The sequence below is a fragment of the Hypanus sabinus genome, chromosome 2 (assembly GCF_030144855.1).
Source record: "Hypanus sabinus isolate sHypSab1 chromosome 2, sHypSab1.hap1, whole genome shotgun sequence".
NCBI classification, from domain to species: domain Eukaryota; kingdom Metazoa; phylum Chordata; class Chondrichthyes; order Myliobatiformes; family Dasyatidae; genus Hypanus; species Hypanus sabinus.
Window position 1 is genome coordinate 158,007,423 of NC_082707.1, and position 23,596 is coordinate 158,031,018.

The 23,596-nt window shown below is 37.5% G+C and overlaps 1 protein-coding gene across 4 annotated transcripts in view; it reads right to left on the bottom strand.

Moving 5' to 3' along the window:
* Positions 1-23,596, bottom strand: part of samd4a (sterile alpha motif domain containing 4A) — a 181,965-nt gene that overhangs the window by 95,916 nt on the left and 62,453 nt on the right. For 3 of the 4 annotated variants that reach the window (XM_059957729.1, XM_059957735.1, XM_059957721.1), the window contains exons 3-4: positions 14,111-14,626; positions 944-1,207 (exon numbers count right to left, since the gene is read on the bottom strand). In XM_059957729.1, coding sequence (XP_059813712.1) covers positions 944-1,207; positions 14,111-14,626 — 780 coding nt within the window. Of the gene's footprint in view, positions 1-943; positions 1,208-14,110; positions 14,627-20,436; positions 22,668-23,596 lie in introns of those variants that run through there. The other variant, XM_059957742.1, reaches the window with a different exon arrangement.

Here is a 23,596-nt window from a genome sequence, read left to right on the forward strand (position 1 = left end):
TGGTCTTGCACCTCTTATGTATTAACTTCACTTACACTGCAGTGCAGATTTTTCTCTCTCAAAATCGTATTCCAGTTTGACCTGAGATTGAAGTTTTAAACTGCTTGGGTGGTTTTGTTACCAAATGATTATTTCTGACAAAGACAAGAGGTTTGTAGTAACTTAAAATTCAGCCATTCTATCAATTGAGTTATTTGGTGTTGGTAGCACACAATTAGAAAATCCATTTGAATTCACTTAACATCCATCTAGACTTCATGTAAACTGTTTTTAATAGAATAGCACATTGAATACAATTAAGACAGTTATACTTAGTTGTTGTCAGCTATTTTTTTAATCTTTCCTGTATAATTCTCTTAAAATGTTTTTTTTTCCTCAGCACACTTAGATTTATTCTGGATTTTATCTTAAACAGGAGAGCTTACCCTCAGAAAAAAAACACTGACTTCCATAAATAACATTACAATAGATCTTCTATTTATTTCATGGGTTTTTTATGGTCTTTTCTTGCTGTGTTCCATCTGGTTTTGAGATCTATAAAACCTGTTGCCAATATAATAATTTCCTGTCCTTTTCTCATTATGTGGAAATGAACAAAACAGTAACATTTGTGAGGTTACATCCTCAAGAATCAAAAGTTGATCATCCTAGTTATATTAAAAAAGACACTGTCCACATGTTTTTCAGTAATACCCCGTTGACTGTATTGATTTGAGCCATGGACAGATGTACAGAAAAATAAACTGTGGTGACAGATTATGTATATTTAATAAATATCCAAATTAATGTTACAGGGAAAAATCTTAGCTCACAAAATTCACTATTACTTCAATGAACACAGTACATCAGCAACATTAATAAAAAAACATACCCTTTTCATTTTGCATTCTATTTGAAAATGTCTACTGTGGTCAAGAAAATCACTCTAAATGCAGTTACCTACCTTTCATGCCACTGCCCTCCTCTTGGAATGTGTTTCGTGTTACTGCTTGATCTTCAAGATGTTCACTCCCACCACTACCAGAAGAAGCAACACTGCTCTGTGGGGACAGAGGAGCATGGTCTGACGGGATACACTGAGGTCCTCTTGCTCGCAGGTCTTCATGGGACATCCATCCATGACCTAGAGGCTGATTTGGCACATTGATTGGTGGGGTAAGAGATACTGAACGCTTCAGAGGACTGTGGTGTGTCTGGCCTGAGAGAACTAGAAAACATATTATAACATATAATATTATTTATTCAAATTAATCAACTGTCAAAGTCTAATATCCATAGCCTACCAGATATGGCACTATTAAACACGTATTCTTGCCAATATCATAGATGGCTTTTATTAAGTTCCGCTGCTGTAACAATTTTACATTTAGATCTTAATTTTATTGTCTCATTCACAAGTTGATGTTTGATTATACACATGATATCATAAACCTATTAGCTTTTTAAACACAAAATGGACAGAATGACAGAATTCAATAAGCTCTGGACTCAAAGATGCATTAGAGGCTAAGCAGGACTAATGCCATCTTATTAAAAGTTCTAATTTAATTCACTCAAAATAATTTCTATAACTAAACAGTAAGTAAACAACTTCTTATATGGAAATAGTAAGAACCCAACTCTCATTGTGATATTTCAGTCCATGCATATTCAAAGATTTTGAAATGCTACCGGGTGGAAGACGGCAAAATAGATCAACAAATCTGACATTCTAGGCAAAATGCAAAGACCCCAGTGCTTCTGTTTCAAGCATTAAATCTTTGAAAAGATTTAACATAAAGTAACAATTAATATCAACCTAAAAGACTAGTATTTTAACACCATTTTCCAGAATTTAAAAAGCAGGAACAGAGAACTATTAAAATTGTCATTTAACATGAGAATCTCACAATTGAGTCAGTCAAAAGTCGAAATAATGTATGCCTTGAGGCAGTTATATGCAATTCAATTACCTTCTTTTGAATAACCAAAAAGGCAATCAATAAACATGAAGTAACATGCTTTTATTTCTAGCTGCTGAGCAAGAACATTATATTAGCTTTCAGTGTAAACAAAACAGCATTCATTACTTTTCTAGAAGATAATCTAGAAAAGATTATTTACAACTGAAATCTATACTTTCCTGCTGCCTTTTAAAAATCTCTCTGATTTTGGCTATTCTGCTACAAAGATAATTTAATACACATGCATGAAACATAACCATGAATAAAGGAATAAGGTCTAATTAAGGACTAGCTTTGAATTGCTGTATTTCCTAGGGATAATTATGCCTGGAATTTATACTGAGATGGGAGTAGGGAAATAGGTCAAAATGATCTCATTTGATTTTTTATTTGAGGTTTATGCAAACTATTTTAAATGGTTGTAACAGAGACATTAATCGCATTCTGGAAAAGAAAGCTCCATAACTCTGAGAAGATCTGATATCAGGTTACAATATTTGTGTAAAAGTGAAATTACATCCATGAGTTTTAGTCAAACTTTCCAAATTCTGAATTCAAATTTTCTACAATATTCCTAATGTGCATACATTACACACTGCATATTAGGACAGATTACTAGGCATATCATAAGAGTGCAACATCTAAGACAATGTTGCACTCTTCCATAGGCAAAATAACTTCAGTTATATTAACATGAGATTTCATCATGGCCTAACTAACTTAACATGTCAGCAAAAGTCAATTGAATTAAACATTACTTTGCAGCATCTCAATGTAGACTTGTACAATTACCTTTTCATGACAAATAGTGATAGAATTTCTCAGCAAAAAAACCCATTCAGGTTGGGAACCATGTATTAATTGCATTGCCATTTATCAAATACACATATTGGTTATAATTAAATATAGATTGATTCCAGTTTCTACAAAAAACTTTCATAACACTAGGAATTCTTTACAAGTCAAATGTTACAAAATTATGTTTTTTTATTTCCACAATATTTGCAAATCAATATGATCTATATTTAAAAAGTTGTTTAGACATTCAAACAGCTAGAAAAGAGAGCATAGTTTGATGTTGCCCAAAATTTTATGTTAAGGTAGCTGTTTTAAGTATCAGTAAAATTATGGAAGAAAACAAATGTATAGTCTTCCTTGCAAGTGCTCTTGATTGTGTACTATTACCTCAAAAACATGAGCAACTTTTGTTAGCCAAATTAATTCCACTATTTTCCTTCTATTTTGTCCCTCCTTTTTTAAAAAAAGTATATTCAATAAAACAATACAGAGTCATGCAACAGTGGATTTGAAATCTGACTATGCAGGGTCTCTATCAGCAATGATGATGCTTCCAAGGATTCATGACATATATTTTGTAAAATTTCAAAGATCATGAGAAATTTGGGTTATTGTGTTGTTGATCTTCATTTGCAAGGGGAAATGTAATGTATGACTGTACCCCAAAGAGAGTTAAAACTGAAATTTCACATGGTGGAAATGTATGGTTAAAGAAAGGAATCCCTGGACTTTCTGAAACTTCAGAAAAATCACAGTTTCAAATAATAAAGCTGGCCAGCTGTGAAATAAATACAAATTATCTTTATCATTTTAAAATACAGGAATTTTACAATGTTTTGGTTTACATAATTAAAAAATAAACAAGTTACATGTCACAGAAGTAGGGTAAGGTGCCAAAAACATTGTTCAGCAGCAGCTCCTGCTTTCAAAAGTACAACTTGATAAGAACTAAGTGGCCTTTTTTAATCATTTAATAACAACAATGGCATTGGATTTTACAATAGCTACAACATTTAATATTGAATCACCACAAAAGAGGGTCAACTGACCCATTTGGTCAACGCTGACTACCAGCAGAATAATCCCATCATTGGCACTTCCCCTTGTAATTCCAGACTTTTATTTTAAACTTTCTCTTGTAACTTGGGACACAAAATCCTGAAATCATTCTTGTAAATCTACTCTACACACCTTCTGAGATCAATATATTCATGAGATAATGCTAGGAACTGCTCTCAAAGTATGGCCTAGAGATTTTTAAAAATATATTTCCACAAATGCTCAGAGCAATCAAGTGATCCACATCCATGAATTGTTACAAGTACCATTGTTTTTGATTTTCACCATTCACAAATAGCTTGTCCTTTTCTGGTCCAGTTTTTCATCATACTCAAATCCAAATACCAAGGTTTTGCTCATTTAACAATTATATCTTTACAATCTGACACCTTGCTCTTACAATCAAGGGCCACTAGAAACTGCAAGATCTGATTATTTTGTTTCACAGTGACACTACTGATTGGTTACAACTTTCAGCCACTAAGTAATTGCAGAGAATGCTTACTATCTTGACTTATCTTGACATGTTTCTTAGTTACAATTTCTTATGCTTTCCTTTGCTCCTGACTTAAGTAGACGCAATCTTTCCCTAGGACCAACCCTTCCACCCACTTTATTCTTAATCTACACATTTCTTCTTGAGATTTTCCTTAACTTTCCCAGACAATCCAATTCATGCCTTCTTTTTACCCTCCCCCCCCCCATTTCACTTACAAATGTACTCTGAAGCTGCTTATACTCATTTATCGCTTGATCTACACTTCCTAAACCTAAGGTATGCTTCCTTCTTTTTCTTGAGTAGAGACTCAATGCCTCTCATCAACCAAGATTCCCTAAATATGCCAGCCTTGTTCTTCAATTGCTGTCCCTGAACTCTTGATATCTCACTTTAAAGTCCTCCCACTTTTCAGATGTTCCTTGACTTTCAAATGGTGTCACCCAATTGACCTCTGCAAGTTTCTATCAAAAATCTGCAAAACTGGCAATAACTCGATTTAAGACCTTATGTCCCACCTTTCTCCATGACTATTTTTAGAATGAATAGAATTATGGTCACTGGACCCAAAGTTCTTGCTGACCAACACTTCATTCATTTGCCCCAACTCATTCCACAACAGGAGGTCCAGTGCTATGCCCTCTCTTGTTGGGCTTTCTATATATTGACTAGGAAAAGTTTCTTGGACACATTTAATAAATTCCATCCATCCAAATGACTGTCAACTTTAGGGAAGTTAAACGTCTCTCATTAATACTCCCTTATTCTCTTACAGCTATCTACAATCTCCCTACACATCTGCTCTTCTAATTCCTGTTGGTTTTCAGAGGGCTTTTAATAATTCCATGATCATCCCTTCCTTTGTTTCTAACTTTTATCCAAATAGCCTCACTGGCCAATCCCCCAAGAATACTTCCAAGCACTGCTGTTGTGCCCTCTCATCAAAAAAATGCATCAAGCACCCCCCATCCCCTCTACCAGTTCCTTTATCATGTTAGTGATGTCTATACACAAAAACATTAAGTTGCCAATCCTGCTCTACTCTTAAGCCAATCCACATTGAGATTTTTCTTAATTGCTAAACCTCTTGGATTGAAATAAATGCAGTTTTTAAACTAGTCTCTCCTCTTCCTTTGCCATACTCTTGGCTGTCCTGAATACAATCACACTGACTACAGTATTTGCCCCCAATTTTTCATTTCTGCTCAGTTACCCAGGTCCTACAATTTCAAGTTTAAACCTTCCCAAGTAACAACAGCAAATTATCAGCCCAGGATATCAATCCCCTCCAGTTCATATGCGAGTACTGTTCTAGTTGCAAGTGAACAGTTCACCAGCCTACCTAGCACTGACAGGTCCACAATAAAAAACCTCACACAACACACATTCTCAGATGTAATGCTAAGATTAAACTCTTGAACTTAATAGATGCCCATTATAAATGTGATTACATTTTAATTTAACAAATATTTTAGCCAAATATTACATCACAAATGTACAGGTTCTAACACAAAGAACAAGTAGAAATGAAAATAGCAGTCATGAAATCAACATAGCAATGAAATCTTCTGGAATCCTTGTTTCTAAAAACTATTTCCATTTTTGTTTTTAAATTATTTGGCACACCAGAAAATAATTATTTGAGACTAATTACCTGGAATATTATGCCTGCTCATCTTTTTTTAAAAAAACAAGATTCAATTTATTACTCTGTTTCTCAGAAATAAGAAACAAGTCAAATCACTCTTAGATACAATTAAGCAATAACTTTCCAAAAATCAAAATACATGACTTGGAATTGAGGCAATGCGTTGCTATCAAAAAAGAAACCTCTCTCTGCTCACCAGAAATTATTTCTGCCATAAAGAAAATCTTTTCAACTTGGTTTCAATGTTTAAAAGGTCTACAGGAGTGCAGCAGATGATGATATTGGAGAGTAACAATAAGGTAGAAATGGTGAAAATAAAAATGTCAACTTTCCCCCATCATAATTAACTTGACTTTGGGAATATATACATGCTAAACAGGTTCAAAATGGGATAAAAAGCAAATGAACATTTCCAATGAACTATCTGGGCCATAACTCACAGCATGTGGAGAGCTGCTGCTTTTCATTGCTTAATTCATACTAACTGCTGACTCACCTTTCCCAGATCTACAAATACCCAATTAGTTGCTCAAAATAATTCTGACAAAAATTTGAGAGGCCCTTTACAGTTGCAGGGCTTAGCCTGACGTAATGTTGTTGAGTGTCAACACCAGAACAAGGGCTGCTCACAAACCTACTGGAAAAAAAAATTGACAAACTGAGTCATATCCACTGGCTCTGCCAGCTGTTGACAACTTGAATCATATTCAGAAACTTTAAAAAGCTTTAAGTTTTAAGCAGTTATATACAAAAACAAAAATTAAAAACATTTATGAAAAGTAATCAAAAATGTACTTATACCCTTTTCCCCCTCACATCCATTTGTCTCAATTCAAATTAATAGGCTTCCTGTTCATAGCAGGGCTGTTGGGGATTTGCAGCCACATTGTGCTCTCCTGTTGATTTTATACGAAATCCACTGCCAAGGATAATCGGGAGATCTCTGGCAAAGTCTGACCATCATTTTAAGGACTTCAGGTTAGCAAGGATAATCAGAGTTCAAACTTCGAATGGAAAAAGCCAGCAGATATTTTCATAAAATAAACTTAATTCAAACCAAATATTTTGGTGTCTACTGCATTATTTATGAGTATTATATTGCAATCCTCTTCAAATAGCTATTTTCTCAAATAATCATAGAGCAAGCTATCAGGACAGATGGACAAAAACTCATTTCCCAGATTGCATTCTACAATTGGGATCCCATTGTGGACCTCTTAGTTAAATTGGTTTACATTTATAGACTTGTCTGTAATTTGCAGGCAGTTTGGTAGCAAGTTTAGTGATCCTTCACAAAAGATGAATACAGAATTTCTTAAATTAAGAGCTAATAAATATCATTAAAATTTTACAATAACAAGTTAATCATGCCAAAGACATAAAAATCAAAATGCGACCAAAAATAAACCCAACAAAAGTTTGAAGTGACATACCTAGAGATTACCCAATTTTGTTACTAGATAGACAACAGCTTTATTATTACCAGAAATATTGTTAATAATTACTCAACATCCTGAACACACAGTCTGCTTTATTCTGGAGGAAGTTGCCTTGATAAATACACTATATTTCTTCGATGCTCTTCTTGGAACACAAATGTTATCTCAAGTCCTTCTACATTACATTACAAGAGCATCTTAGCGTATTAATGTCATGTATGATCATTTCCAATGTATGTGTATTGTTCTAAGTATTAATATTATGAGCACAAATCTCTTCCAAACAATATAACATTTAAGTGAAAACTTCCAACAATTCCCAATTGTCCAAATGAATTCACCCAAAATATATCAGAGCAAATGCTGAGAAATTCTGCCAAGCCAACATAATGATGCAATCATCTAGCAAGGTAAAATAATTTTGGTCAAAGTGTTGTATCAGGTATTCCTACCTGAACACTTTTTTTTACTTCACACTTGTATGATTCAGTAACTTCAGGCGTGTCAAACATTATTTCAAACAAACTACTATAGTATTTTAAATAATCACTTCAGAAAGAGATTTATTCATCTGAGTTATTTTACAGAGTCAGCAAAGACGTTAACCATTTTCAACTACTTCAAAGTATTGATGTTAGAACTTGGCACCAATTCTGATTTTCAACAACCTAACTTTTATAAAATATACATAATTTTAGATGTTATTTTAGTAGCTGTCAATTTAAATTGGCAAAATATGAACTGCATTAGTTTGGAGACCAGTGTAAATCATAATCAAAAATTTAGAAAGGAAACAAAGCAGGAAACCGTAAATCAACCCTTTAAGTTGGTAGAAATACCCTGATACGCATTAACATGCTCGCAGGATACTCAGAAAATCATCTGATCGAGCATTTGACGTGTGTTATGTAAAATCTTTGATAAATATATTAGTCTTGAGGTTTTATTTATTGCAACAGAAAAGAGATCGTGGACGTATTTTATCTGAATTGCCCAAGGATAAACCATGAGGCTTCAGGACGGACCCATGAGGCATGGGACTTGGGAGTCATAGTACAGGATTCCCTACAGGTTAACTTGCAGGTGGAGTTGTAGTAAGGAAGGCAAATGCAATGTTCGTATTCATTTCTAGAGGACAGGAATATAAAAGCTAGGATGTATTGCTGAGGCTTTATAAGGCATGAGTCAGACCACACTTGGAATATTGTGAGCAGTTTCGGGCCTCTTTTCTAAGAAAGTATGTGCCAGCAATGGGGAGTGTCCACAGGGGGTCCACAAGAATTATTCTGGAAATGAAAGGGTTATTGTATGAGAAGGATTTGATGATTCTAGGACTGTACTTGCTGGATTTAGAAGACAGAGGGGGGAAATCTCATTGAAACCTATCAAATACTGAATGGCCTAGATAGAGTGGATGTGAAGAGGATGTTTCCAATAATGAAAGAATCGAGGACCAGTGTGCATAGCCACAGAATACAAGAATGACCCTTTATAACAGAGATGAGGAGGAATTCTTTAGCCAGAGTATGGCAAATCTGTGGAATACATCACAACAGACACCATGGAGGCAAAGTCTTTGGGTATACTTAAAGCAGAGGTTGATAGGTTCTTGAATAGGTGTCAAAGGTTACAGGGAGAAGGTAGGAGAATGGGGGTTGAGAGAGAAAATAAATCAGTTGATGATTAAATGGTGAAGCAGATTCAATGGGACAAATAGCCTAATTCTTAGGATTTGAAATATTGGTAAGGGCCTGTACATTATTAATGGTTTCTGTATTTTAGCCAAATGTTTATCCACACTAATAAATTCCCTTATCCGTATCTAAGTAGCATCCTTGTGCCATTTGCCACTTAATATTCTCCAAGGATGTAAATTAGATATGGCCTTAATAAATGGGCAAAGAGTTTGTTGGAAGTTAGAAAATTAGGCATATGCAGGTCTTCTCGGATTGACATTCATGGAAAGACACATGACCGCTTCGTGGCCCCTTAGCTATTTACAATTTATATTGATAATTTTGATTAAAAATGCAAGTCATCCAAGTTTTCCAAGGGTATAGTACAAAAATGAACTACGAGGAGGATGTAAAGACCTTGCAATGTATGGTAGGCTGGTTAACTGTGTGGGCAAGATGGCGGTAGGTAGCATGCCTGCCAGGTGGGGAAATGTGTGGCTTTTAACTTTGATACGAAAGCTTTTCTTTTACCGAGAGAAACTGGCAGATGCTGGTGCAAAGAAGGGTGTATTGTGGTGCTAGTTTATGAATGACAAATAGTAAATATGTAAATATGCAACTGGAGCTTAGAAAAACAGAGGGCTATGGGTAACCCTAGGTAATTTCTAAAGTACGTACATATTCAGCACAGCATTGTGGGCTGAAGGGCCTGTATTGCGCTGTAGGTTTTCTATGTTTAATTATTTCAAGGAGATAAAGAGTGCGTGAGATTTTTCAATTTTACAAGGCTATATCAAGATGACAATTGGATCATTTGGTCTCTATGTCATAGAAGGGATCTTGGGATGACAGCTTATCCCCAGGAAAGATTAAAATTGGCCTAAACACACTAGGAAGAAAATTTTTGTGTCCCTGAATCACAAGAACAATTTACAGCACAATTGCTGAGACTGCTTTCCCATACTGGCAATCCCAAAATTGCCAGTGCAGTGCCGCAAGTCAGTACTTTGACAGATGGGACTTTCTTGAAGTTGATGAACATCCAGGCATTGAATTATCATAAATTTGTTTAAAAAAGCTATCAAATTGGTTAAATAGTTTTCCCTTAATAAATCAGTTCCCTTCCAGATGAGTATACAAGCTGTCCTGCATCAACGTTTCTAAATGTTTTGCTACCATTGAGGCTAAAGTGACTGATGTATACTTGCTTGACTTAACCTTGTTGGATTTATTCCATGTGGGAGTACTATTTGCTACTTTCTAGCCCTCTTCCTGGTGACCCACCCACTTTAAATTCAGCCACAGAGTGGCACGGTAATGTCACGGTTAGCTTAATGCTATTACCATGCCAGAGTCCCTGGTTCAATTCCTTCACTGTCTATAATAAGTTTGTATGTTCTTCCCAGGACCATTTGGATTTCCTCCCACGTGACAAGGGCTCACTGAGCCGGTAGGGCCTGTTGCCACGATGTACCTCTAATAAAATAAATCTTTCCAATTCCTCCGATCAATTTTTAATGTATTCAACATCTCAACCATCTGGTTCTTCACAATTACTTTGAAACCCAACACCCCCCCCCCCCACACAGTTTCCTGGTTAAGATAGCTTTGAAGTACCTATTTAGTACCTTAACACCCTCAGCACTCATATGCAAATGCCTATCATTGTCCTTATTGCACTCCAATAAGCACTATATGTATGTGTGTGTGTGTGTATGTGTGTGTATATATATATACTGCACTATATGTAGTATCTTTTAATATTTAATTCCCTAAAAACTTTAGATTCCATATATGTGGGCCAATGTTTTTTAAGCTGCACATGCTCCCTTTTCCTCTCATTTTAATTTTCAGCTTCCCTACATTTCTTTTTATTAAATCAACCTTATTTTCAGCAGAATTTACAACCTAGCATTTGACACATAGCTGTTCTTTGCCTTACCTTCTTGTCATTCAGGAAGTTCTGTACTTATTCTTCTTTTGCCCCTCATGGTAATGAGCCTCAAATCTACCTGACACTCTCTTTCCTAAAGCAGCTTTTTGTTTGCATAGCTCTGGGTGTAAGTGGGGAAATGGATGGTGTACAGCACTAGCCATGAACTTGTTCAATGGCAAAACAGACTCAAGTGGCCATATAGCCTAATACTGTTTTCACGAACTCTCTCAAGGTTGAGCAAACCTATTCAAAGAACATGTTGCCAACTAAGCTGAGAAAATCCCAGGTCTTGTGATGATTTATTCAAAGGAAAGAAAACTGCACATGGCATTAACTTGATTGAGAAAGAGTAACCAAAGTCACGCTGGAGGAGGCTCTATTCCTCTGCCCACTCAGAATCTTTTCATCTCCAACTACTGATGAGACATCAAGCATCTCTACTTCAGCACCTCTATCCTATTCTAGCCTCCCCCTCTTCTGCAACTATCCCAACCTTACCATCAAGCATGCAGACACGGTGGGAAGTGATAGGTGCTGCTACAGTCTGGTGGACTGATCTCTAGGCAGCAACTCTCAGACACATCCCTTGAACAGAACTCCACGAAGGAACATCAGGGCATTGTCTACCACAACATCACCAACCTCATCAACTCTGGAGATCTCCCATACACTGCCATCAACTTCAGTTCTTTCACCAACCCCTGCCCATTTCCACCTACTGAAGATCCATAAACTGGAATGTCTGGGTAGGGCCATTGTTTCTGCCTGCTCCTGCCACACTGAACTCGTATCCACATCCTTTGACTCTATGTTGTTTCCCTTAGTTCAGTCTCTTCTTACTTACATCCATGACACTTCAGACATGCTCATGATCACTTTAATCACTTTAATTTCTATGTTCCTAAGCACCTCATTTTCACTATCAATGCCCAGTCCCTATATACTTCTATCTCCCATCAGGAAGGCCTAAATCTCTCTGCTTCTTTCTGGACAACAGATCGAATCAGTTCCCTTCCACTATCACCCTTCTCTGTGACAGAACTGGTTCCCAACCTCAACAATTTCTCTTTCGACTCCTCCCACCTCCTCCAAGTCAAAGGTGTAGCCATGGGTACCTGCAGGAGCCTCAGCTACATCTATCTTTTTGTTGGCTATGTAGAACAGTCTGATCTAAGCCTACACTGGTACCACCCCAACTCTTTCTACACTACACTGACAACTGCATTGGTGCTGCCTCATGCACCCATACTGATTTTGTCAATTTCATCAACTTTGCCCCCACATTCTACCCTGAACTAAATTTACTTGTTGCTTTTCTCTATTTCTCTCCACCATCACCAGAGACAGACTATCGACTGATGAATTGCACCCTAGGGTTCTGAAAGGGGTAGTATTAGAGATTGTGGCGGCATTAGAAATGATTTTTCAAAAAAATCATTGGACTCTGGCATGGTGCCAGAGGACTGGAAAATTATAAATGTCACTCCATTCTTTAAGAAAGGAGGAAGGCAGCAGAAAGGAAATTATAGACCAGTTAGCTTGGCCCCAGTGGTTGGGAAGATGTTGGAGTCAATAGTTAAGGATGAGGCGATGAAGTACTTGGTGACACAGGACAAGATAGTACAAAGTCAGCATGGTTTCCTTCAGAGAAAATCCTGCCTGACAAACCTGTTAGAATTTTTTTGAGGAGATTACAAGTAGGATAGATAAAGGGGATGCAGTGGATGTTGTATATTTGAACTTTCAGAAGGCCTTTGACATGGTGCCACACATGAGGCTGTTTAACAAATTAAGAGCCCATGCTACTACAGGAAAGTTACTAACATGGTTAGAGCACTGGCTGATTGGAAGAAGGCAGCAAGTGGGATTAAAAGGATCCTTTTGTCTGGTTGGCTGCCATTCTGCAGCAGTCGATGTTGGGACCACTTCTTTTTATGCTGTATATAAATGATTTTAATAAATGAAGGGCTTTGTTGCCAAGTTTGCAGATGATATGAAGACTGGTGGAGGGGCAGATAGTGCTGAGGAAACAGGTAGGATGCAGAAGGACTTCGACAGATTAGGAGAATGGGCAAGAAAGTAGCAAATGAAATACAATGTTGGAAAATGCATGATCATGCACTTTGGTAGTAATAATAAATGTGTGGACTATTTTATAAACGGAGAGAAGTTCCAAAAATCTGAGATGCAAAGGGACTTGGAAGTCCTTGTGCAGAACACACTAAAGGTCAACTTGCAGGTTGAGTCGATAGTGAGGAAGGCAAATGCAATGTTAGCATTAATTTCAAGTGGTCTAGAGTACAAGAGCAGGGATGTGATGCTGAGGCTTTATAAGGTGAGGCTCACTCTGAGTATTGTGTGCAGTTTTGAGCTCCTCATCTTAGAAGAGATGTGCTGGCATTGGAGAGGGTCCAGAGGAGGCTCACAAGGATGATTCCAGGAATGTAAGGGTTATCATACAAGGAATGTTTGATGGTTCTGGGTCTGTACCCGCTGAAAATTTAGAGGGATTGGGGTGGGGGGGGGGGGGGTCCCATTGAAACCTTCCAAATGTTGGAAGGCCTAGTACATATGGAAAGGATGTTTCCCATGGCGGGAGAGTCTTGGAAAATAGGGCACAGCATCAGGATAGAGAAGCGTCAGTTCAAAACAGAGATGCGGAGGGTGGTGAATTTGTTGCCATGTGTAGCTGTGGAGGCCAGGTCGTTGGGTGTATTCAAGGTAGAGATTAGTCATGGCATCGTAGGTTATAGGGAGAAGGCTGGGAAATGGGGTTGAGGGGGAGAAAAAAAAGGATCAGCCATGATTGAATAGCAGAGCCGACTCAATGGGACAAATGGCCTAATTCTGTTCCTATGTCTTATGGTCTTTGTACCTTTTATAAATCTGACTCTCACAGCTATCTCGACTATACCTCTTCCCACCCTGTCACTTGTAAAAATGTGATTTCTTTTTTTCTTGTCACAAAGGAAAAGTCAGCATTTGATATAACCACTCTGCAGATTTTAGTATCATTTTACTGTTCAATGAATCCAAAAATTATGACTTGTCTGACAGTATTGCAGTTGTTTTAAACAGTTAAAAAACACTGCATTTCAAAGTATATTGTACTTACTTGTGGTTGTGCTAGTCCCAATAGTGTTGATAGTTGCAGGTACAGAAGTAGAAGAATAAAGAGGCAAATGCCCATTCTCACAAGCCTGGTTCTTGTCTGGCCAGTTAGAAGTAGACACACAAATTCCAGAATCACGTAAACTCTGCCAACCATTGAGCTTGTCATCAGAGTTCTGTCTTTGGTGATAATAAAGAGTTTGCCCAAAATCCATCGAATCATGGCGTCCCCTACTCTGGCTTCCATAACCAGAGGTGCGATCCTCTAAATGGTTGAGCCACATTGCTAGTGCATTTCTGTCCTCCAATGAGGTGGCAGGATGGATCAAAGCATAAGATAAAAGCTGCCTGCTTTCTTCTATGTGCTGATTGTTCTCAATAGAATGAGCCAAAATTTTAGGCAGAAGCTTCATGTACTCTTTTTTTGCATCAATATTTCCTGGCTTCAGTAATGGAAGATGTGTCAGCAAAAGCATCATTACTTTGTCCTTAGATTCTTGATGCCATTGATTAATGAATGCTGCAAAAACAATGTTAAAAGCATGAAAACATCCATTTTAACTTACTTGGAGCTTTAAAAAGTCATTCTAGGTAAGCTAAAACCTTGAAATTGACCACCATTAACTGCCAAGATTTAATTGGTTCATCTGATAATGAGTCAAACATGAGGATGACTTCAAAACTTGGTAGACGTTAGAATTAAATGTTCATTTCTATTAATCACTCCAGATTAGTTATTCCATTTTGATAATAAACTTTGTAAGTGAAGGATAGACAGTGAGAATAGGTATTCTGGTGCATTTTAATTGTTTCTATTTCTTTGTTCCACTGTGAATGTCTGCAAGAAATGAACCTCAGGATAGTATACGGTCACATGTACATACTTTAATACATTTAATTTAAACTTGACATTTCACAATACACGTAGTCCCCGGTTTACGAACGAGTTCAGTTCCCGAGTCTGTCTTTAAGTCAGATTTGTTTGTAAGTCGAAACAGGTACATCCGGTATTATTTAGTGTCAGTTAGTCAATAGTTAGTTAGTAAATAGTATATATTTTACCTTTCTATGCATATAAAACACTTAAGAAACATATGTACTTCAATAATTAAATTACTGCGCTGCTTAGTAATAGTTGTAGCTTTCATTGGGGCAGGGCCTTTCACATGTTCCATTATTCTCACTTTATCCTTTAAAGTTGTTCCAATCGTTGACCGACTGTAGCCTGATGCTTTTCCAATGACCAATGGCATTTCACCTCTTTCTGATCGCTTTATTATTTCCATTTCATTTTCAATCGTGATCGTTTTCTGTCAACGGAACAGAAACACTGCGGGTGGTGGGTCCCAAGCTCTGCCAGGTCCTAAAGTCCACCACACTGAATTCAGCAGGTTGTAAAGTTCACTGCACTGAGACAGGTTAAATGGGACAAGTGGGGGCTGTGTTTACTGGAAAAGGGGGTGGAGGGGGCTCAGGGTGAATCTTGCTAAGGAAAATTTAAGCCAAATACAAAGTTACACACTCAACAGTGCCAACAGCAACGACTTAAAATGGTGGACGGCGTCATGATCTGACTTAAAATGGCGGATGGCATTGTGATCTGACTTAAAATGGTGGATGGCGTCGTGATCCGACTTAAAATGGCAGACGTCGTTCTCCTTCCTCAGTTCGTAAGTATGAGTTGTTCGTCAGTCGGACGTTCGTAACTCAGGGACGGCCTGTAGCTAAGAAAAATCATTCAAAAGGGGGAGGTAATAAGTGCATAGTTAAACCTTGATGTAAAATGGTTCCACAATTTAAAAATCTGAGAGTGAATGCTGCTCAAAGTCAGGCAGAGCTAAACATTTAAATATTTATCTGCTATATATAGCAAATTTTGTAATTCAAACACAGTAAATTTCCTTTAAACCCATTGTTATAAGGATATTTAAATGATTCACCAATGCAAATACAGTATATATACAGATCAGAGAAATCAAACTGAACAACATGTCATTTCTGGACCAAGCAGAGTTGTAGAGCACCACAGCACAGAAGCAGGCTTACTGGCCTGTCTAAACTCTGCTTGTTATTCTGCCTGAACTCATCAACCCACACATGAACCACAGTTTTCCATTCCTCTCCTCTCCATGTACTTATCCAAACTTCACCCCAACAAAGAACACAAACTATGGACTCACTTCCAAAGACTCTACAACTCATGTTCTCAGTATTATTTATTATTTTTATATTTTTTGTTTTTGCACAGTTTGTCTTGTTTAGTACACTGGTCTTTGTATGTAGCTTTTGTAAATTGATTCTATTTATTTCTTTGTTCTACTGTGAATGTCTGCAAGAAATTGATCTCAGGGTAGTCTACAGTGACATATACGCACTTGATAATAAAATTACTTTGAATCTGAAATTTCTCTTAAATGTTGAAATCTAACTTGCATCCACCACTTCTGCACATTCACCATGTCTCCTTTAAATATTTCACATTTCACTCTTAACCTAGGACCTCTAATTCTAGTCTCAGCAAGCCTGGATGCATTTATCCTATCTAACACCTTCAAAATTCTGTACACTTCTATCAAATCCCCCCTCATTTCCTTATGGTCCAGGGAATAAAGTCCAAACCTATTCAACCTTTCCTTGTAACTCAGGTCTTCAAGTCCTGACAACATCCTGAGTATAAATTATGAAATACTCTAATATCAAGAAACAAACAAAGGAGTGAGTTAGTCCCAATATTATACACACAAATATGAGCTCAGACAATTGTATAATGATCAACTTCGTAGTGTTGAAGTAGATCAATTGGTCCTAGAGTGCACAAAGACCATTTCAGCTGTAACGTTTTCAAGAATGTGGGTTATACCATTAGTAACTTGACATTGAACTATACAAATAGCAAATGTTAAATTCTATTAATATGACTAATAGCTGACCTTGCTTTTGCTCTTTTGCTGTTGAAAATGTCATCCATACCTTAGTCCCCTCCAAATTTGACACACTTTTGATCATCTTTCTTGTTCTGTCTCCATAAATTTAAGATTATTCAAAGCTCTGATATTCACAAACAAACTTTCACTATAAATTCTTGTTAATCAACAATGCTGCCAGCACAGGAATTGCCCAACTTCAGAGAAATCAAACACAAGAGAGGATGCAGATGCTGCAAGTCCAAAGTAACACACACAAAATGCTACAGTCAGGCAGCATATATGGAGAGGAATAAATTGGGCTCATGGCGAAGGGCCAGGCAGTGCCCATGGCAAAGAGCAAACAGTTGATGTTTTGGGCTGACCCCCTTCATCAGGACTAGAAAAAAAGATGAGAAATCAGAGCAAGAAGGTGGGGTCCCCCCTTTCTCTGGACTCTCTTCAATTCCAGCAAATTCTTTTTTCAATATGGGGCCCCAAAAATAGTAGACAGTAAAAACATGAGTCATTCTGCAAACGTTGGATATCTTGAGCAACATCCAAAGTGCAGGAGGAACTTAGCCACTCAGGCAGCATCTACAGATGGGAATAAACAGTCAATGCTTTGGGCCAAGACCCTATATCTGGACGCATTCACAGAATTCATCAGGTGGTAGATTAACTTGGGGACTATAGACAAGCGCATCACTTACTGCAAATAGCTTTTTTGCAGCTGTATGTGACTGGTGCAGAAATATTGTCATCTGTATCAGTGTTGTCTGTAAAAGAGAGCACTGAAACGTTCAGAAGTCAATCAAAATAAAATGTCACAAAGGAGCATGTAAAGTGCAGTTACATACAGTTCCTAACACTTTGTTCTACTGTGATTCAGAAAAAAACAAGATCTGCATGACAATCCAATGATCCAATTTCTGTAGCTAGTAACTTTACACATGCAAATATTAAGAGGTAATGTAATCAGCATTGTGGTCCAGTTTCCCAACAGGTGGGAATTCTTTTGTTTAAATGGCCTTAAATATTTTCCAACATGCTAAACTCACATCAGAATATCAATGACATGATATGAAACATTGTTTTAAGGCACTGGCACAGTGCAAGACAAATGAATGACAAAAACAAATAGTGCAAAAAAAGGGAATTATGAGATAGCATTCACGGACCATTCAGAAATCTGATGGTAGAGGGGCAGAAGCTATTTCCGAATTGTTGAGTGGGTCTTCAAGCTCCTGTACTTCCTCACTAATGATGGTAACCAATAGAGCACATCCAAGAGAGTGATGCTTCTTACAGGTGAACGCCACCTTCTTTTCTGAAGGTGACCTCAATAGAGGGGAATATTGTGCCCATGATGGAGCTAGCTAAGTCGGCAATGCTCTGCAGTCTCTTGTGATTCTGGGCATTGAAGCCTCCATATCAGGCTGTAATGAAATCAGTCAAAATGCTCTCCACTGCACATTTATAGAAATTTTCAAGAATCTTTAGTGATATACCAAATCACCTCAAACTCCCATATGAAATAGAGCTTCTAGCATGCCTTCTTCATCATTGAATCAATGTGTTGGGCCCAGAATAGATCCCCTGAGACAATAATTGAAGTTTGTAACTTGAAGTTGCTCATCATTACCACTGCTAACCCCTCAATGAAGACTAGGATGTATTTAACCAACTTCTCCTTCCCAAAATGCACAATCAATTCCTTAGTCTTGCTGATACTGTGTGCAAGATGATTATTGCAACACCATTCAACCTGCTGATCTATCTCACTCCTGTGCAAAGGTTTTTCTTCCAATCGAATTTCTAAGCTGAAGGGTCTAATGTTGGTAAAACACAAAGTTAAATGTATCACAAATGACAAAATTCTGACAAAATTAAAGGAATCTAAACATCAAACAAATCCTCTAAATATTGCAGCCTGCATCCAAGTGTAAAAGAGGTGGCTGTAAAGGTATTTGATGCATGAGCGATTTTCCAAAATGCTTGAAACTCTGCAACACACCAGTAGCTTGAAAGAGTAAATATTTCACTTCGACTAAAAATGAAGGAAAAGAATGAAATAAAAGAAATGGGACCATTTGGACATACCTATGGATAAACCAACAGAAATCAATCATTGGGGAATTGGCAATACAATATTTGAAAAATTATTATGCAATTAGGGAAACAACATTATTTTATTGTCAAAAGTATTTTCTTAAAAAAAGCAGTTTTTCCAAAGTTAATGCTGCTGTGACAGTGAATGAGTCACACACAGAATAAAGTTGCTAGATATAAAAGATCTTTATTTAACACAACATCAAACACTCTGGAGACCACCTGGTGGAAGAATGTCTCTGGGGAGAAACTAAGTAGAATCGCCCTGAACTCAAAAAAAACAGCAGATGATTCAAAACAATTTTTGCTAGCTACAAAGGCATCATTTGCTTTGATATATTGAAACTGACTAATACTTGCATTGAATTATATACTTGCAATGGAACACCTTGGAATGTTTAAATGCTTTTGCTGGGACAAAGTAATTCACATGGATGATCATAAAGCTTCTGACGACAAAGAACTCAGATACACAATACAAATTATTGAGTCATAGAAAACTACAGCACAGAAACAAGCTTTTTGACCCTTTAGTACCCTTCTGTACAAATTTAAATTCCCTACTCCCATAGACCTGCACTGGGACCATAGCCCTCGATACCCCTATCATACATGTACCTATCCAAACTTCCCTTAAATGGTGAAATCAAGCTCACATGCACTACTTACAGTTGCAGCGCACTGCACACTATCACAAACCTCTGAATGAAGGTTCCCCTCATGCTCCTGTTAAACTTTTCAACATTCATCCTTAACCCATGACCTCTAGTTACAGTCCAATCCAACCTCAGTAGAAAAAGTCTGCATCCATTTGCCCTATCTATACCCCTCAATGTTTTATCTCCACATTGCTTTGTTTTTATATACATTATGTATCTATATACATTACATACACATATGTAGTTAAATGACAATAAATTTTACTTGTTTTGACACATCTATCAAATCTCCCCTCAATCTTCTACATTCCAAGAAACAAAGATCTAACCTATTCAATTTTTCCATATAACTCACGTATACAAGACCCTGCAACACCCTTTAAATTTTCTCTCTGACCTTTGAATCTTATTTCCATCTTTCCTGTAGGTAGGTGACCAAAACTGTATACAATATTTCAAATTAGGCCTCACCGATATCTTGTACAACTTCAACATAACATCCCACCTCTTTGATCTATGAAAGCCAATGTGCCAAAAGATTTCTTTACAACCCTATCTACCTGTGACACCACTTTCAATGAATTATGGACCTGTATTCCCAGATCCCTTTGTTATATCACAAGCCTTAGCCCTACCGTTCACTATGTAAGACCTACCTTGGTTGGTTCTACTGAAGAGCTCACACTTGACTGCATAAAATTCCATCTGCCGTTTTTAGCCCACTTTTCCAGCTGGTCCAGATCCTGCTGCAAGCCATGTCAGCCTTCCTCGCTGTCCACTACACCCCAAACTTGAGGTCATTTGCAAATTTGCTGATCCAGTTATCCATATTATCATCCTGATCATTGATATAAATGACAAATAACAACATATCCTGCTGCACTCCACTAGTCACAACCCTCTAGTCAGAGAGTCAACCATCTACTACTATTCTCTAGTTTCTCCCACAAACCCAATGTCTAATCCAATTTACTACCATATTTTGAATGCTGAGTGGCTGAACCTTCTTGACCAACCTCCCATGGGGGACCTTGTCAAATGCTTTCTTGAAGTTCATGTAGATAACACCCACTGCATTGTCTTCATAAACTTTCATGGTAAACTCCAAAAAAAAACTGTAACTTTGGTTAGACACGACCTATGATGCATGAAGCCATGCCGACTATCCATAATCAGTCCATGACTATCCAAATACTCATATCACATCCCTTAGAATACCTTCCAATAACTCTCCCACAACTGATGTCAGGCTTACTGGCGAATAATTTCCCAGTTTATTTTTAGAGCCTTTCTTAAACAGTGGAACAACATCCTCCTATCCTCTGATACCACATCTGTCTCTAATAAAGATTTAAATATTTCTGCTAGAGCCCCAGCAATTTTCGTACTTGCCTTCCACAGGGTCCAAGGGAACATCTTGTCAGGTGCTGGGCATTTATCCACACTAATTTACCTCAAGACAACAAACACCTCCTCCTCTGTAATCCGTACAGGGCCTACGAAGTTGATGCTGTTTTGTCTCACTTCAATAGACTCTGCACCCTTCTCCTGAGTAAACAGAGATGCAAAAAATTCATTTAAGATCTCTCCATCTCTTTTGGTTCCACACATGGATTATCATTCTGATCTTCCATAAGACCAGTTTTCTCCTTTGCAATCCTTTCGCTCTTAACATATCGGCAGAATACCTTGGGATTCTCCTTCAACTTGTCTGCTAAGGCAACCTCATTCCCTAACCGCAGATCCAATATTGAACACTTTCTCACTGGGACTTTTATGTACTGATTAAGGAAATTTTCCTGAACACATTTGATGAACTCTATCCTATCTAGTCTCTGTACAGTAAAGGAGTGCTAGTCAATATAAAGTTAAAATCACCAATTATAACAACTTTATGTTTCTTGCAACAGTCTCTCTTCAAATTTGCTCCTCTAAATTCCTCAGACTGCTGGGTGGTCTGTAATATAACCTCATTGATGCGGTGATACCTTTCTTATTACTCAGTTCCATCTATAACATCTCACAAGTTTAGTTCTCCAGTCTGTCCTGACTGAGAGTGCCATAACATCTTCCCTGACTAGTAATGGCACCCCTCATCCTTCAATCTCTCCCACTTTCTTATTAAATCAACAAAACGCCAAAATATTGAGCTGCCAGTCCTACCCCTCCAGCAACCAACTCTCACTAATAGGTACAATATCATAACTCCAGGTGTTGATCCATGTCCTGAGCTCATCTGCCTTTCCTATGATACTCCTTGCATTGAAATATGCACATATCAGGATATTAGTCACACTGTGCTCAACCATTTCATTCCTGACTTTGATTTCTTAACAATATCTGTCTCCACAACTTCTCCACCAACTGTTCTGGCGCTCTTGTTCTCACCCCCCTGCAGCTCTAATTTAACACCCCTCCCCATCCCCATGCACCATTAGCAAACCTTCCTGAAAGGATATTCATCCCCTTCAAGTTCAGGTGCAAACAGGTCCCACCTTCCCTGGAAGAGAGCCAAATCATCTGATGCCCTCTCTATTACACCAATTCCTTAGCCACATGTTAGACTGTATAATCTTCCTACTTCTGGCCTCACTAGTACATGGCATGGGTAGCAATCCTGGAGGTTCTGCCCTTTAACTTAGCACCTACCTCCCTGAACTCACTGTGCAGAGCCTTGTCACTCTTCCTGCCTATGTAATTGGTACCTACAAACACTGGTTGTTCACCCTCCCCCACTTGAAAATACTGAGGACTCAATCCAAAATGTGGAGGAACCTGGCGTCCAGGAGGCAACACATGACCCAGGAATCTCCTTCTTATCCACAGAACCTCCTTTCTGTTCCCCTAACTAATGAATCCCCTGTTGTGAGGACAGATGATCTAAGTACACAAATATCCCTATTATTGACAGACAGAGTTAATATGTCAATGACAATGCTTAATCTGCTAAGAAACAAAGTGTCTTCTCTGTAACCCCCCCCTTGATTGCTGTCAGAATCATGTCAATTAACTTAAGCCTGAAGCCTGGTTTGATGCAAGATAATTAATACAGTTCCATTAGCTTGCATTTGGCTGACACACATGAGAATATCTAATCGTCATGTCAATTTACAAATCATATCTGTTGGTGCAGATTCTGTTGTAGGCTGGTAGCCTCTGATCTGTATATAGCCATATTTTCAAAATTGATTATTGCTTGCAACTTACATTTGAACAATATTATGTTGAAGGCTACTTCTCATTTTTACCAAGTCCTACTATCCAGATCTGTCAAACAATCCCTAACAATGCAATTAACTGTTGACAAACAGGTAGAACATCTGAATTGTTAAAAAGGCATTTTTGTTAGGTACAAGACGATGAATAAAATACCCAAGGATTAACAATTAACAAGGATTAACAATCTCGCCCAATTGAAGTATTGTTTGAAGGTCAACAAAAAACAGGAATAAAGGGTCAAGCTCAGAATGGATAGTTACTCATTGAATGCCAAAGCTAACAAATATGAGCACTCAGCTATTCATTACTTGCAAAATAACTTTGACAATAATGCATTAAATTTCAAACTTCAATATTTAAGCGGAGAAAATAAGATGCAAAGAAGTCAGAGGGAGTATGGTTAAGATATAGGTAAATTAAACAAAAGGGCAAGATCACTGCAGACCAAGTATAAAATGTGGGAAAATATGAAGTTATGCAAAATACTGGAAAGATTGGAAAAAAATAGTACTTTCCAAATACTAAGAAACTATCAAATGATGTATAAATTAATTTTAGTGTGTTGTTCGTAAGACCCAGAAAGCTATTTGATTGGCC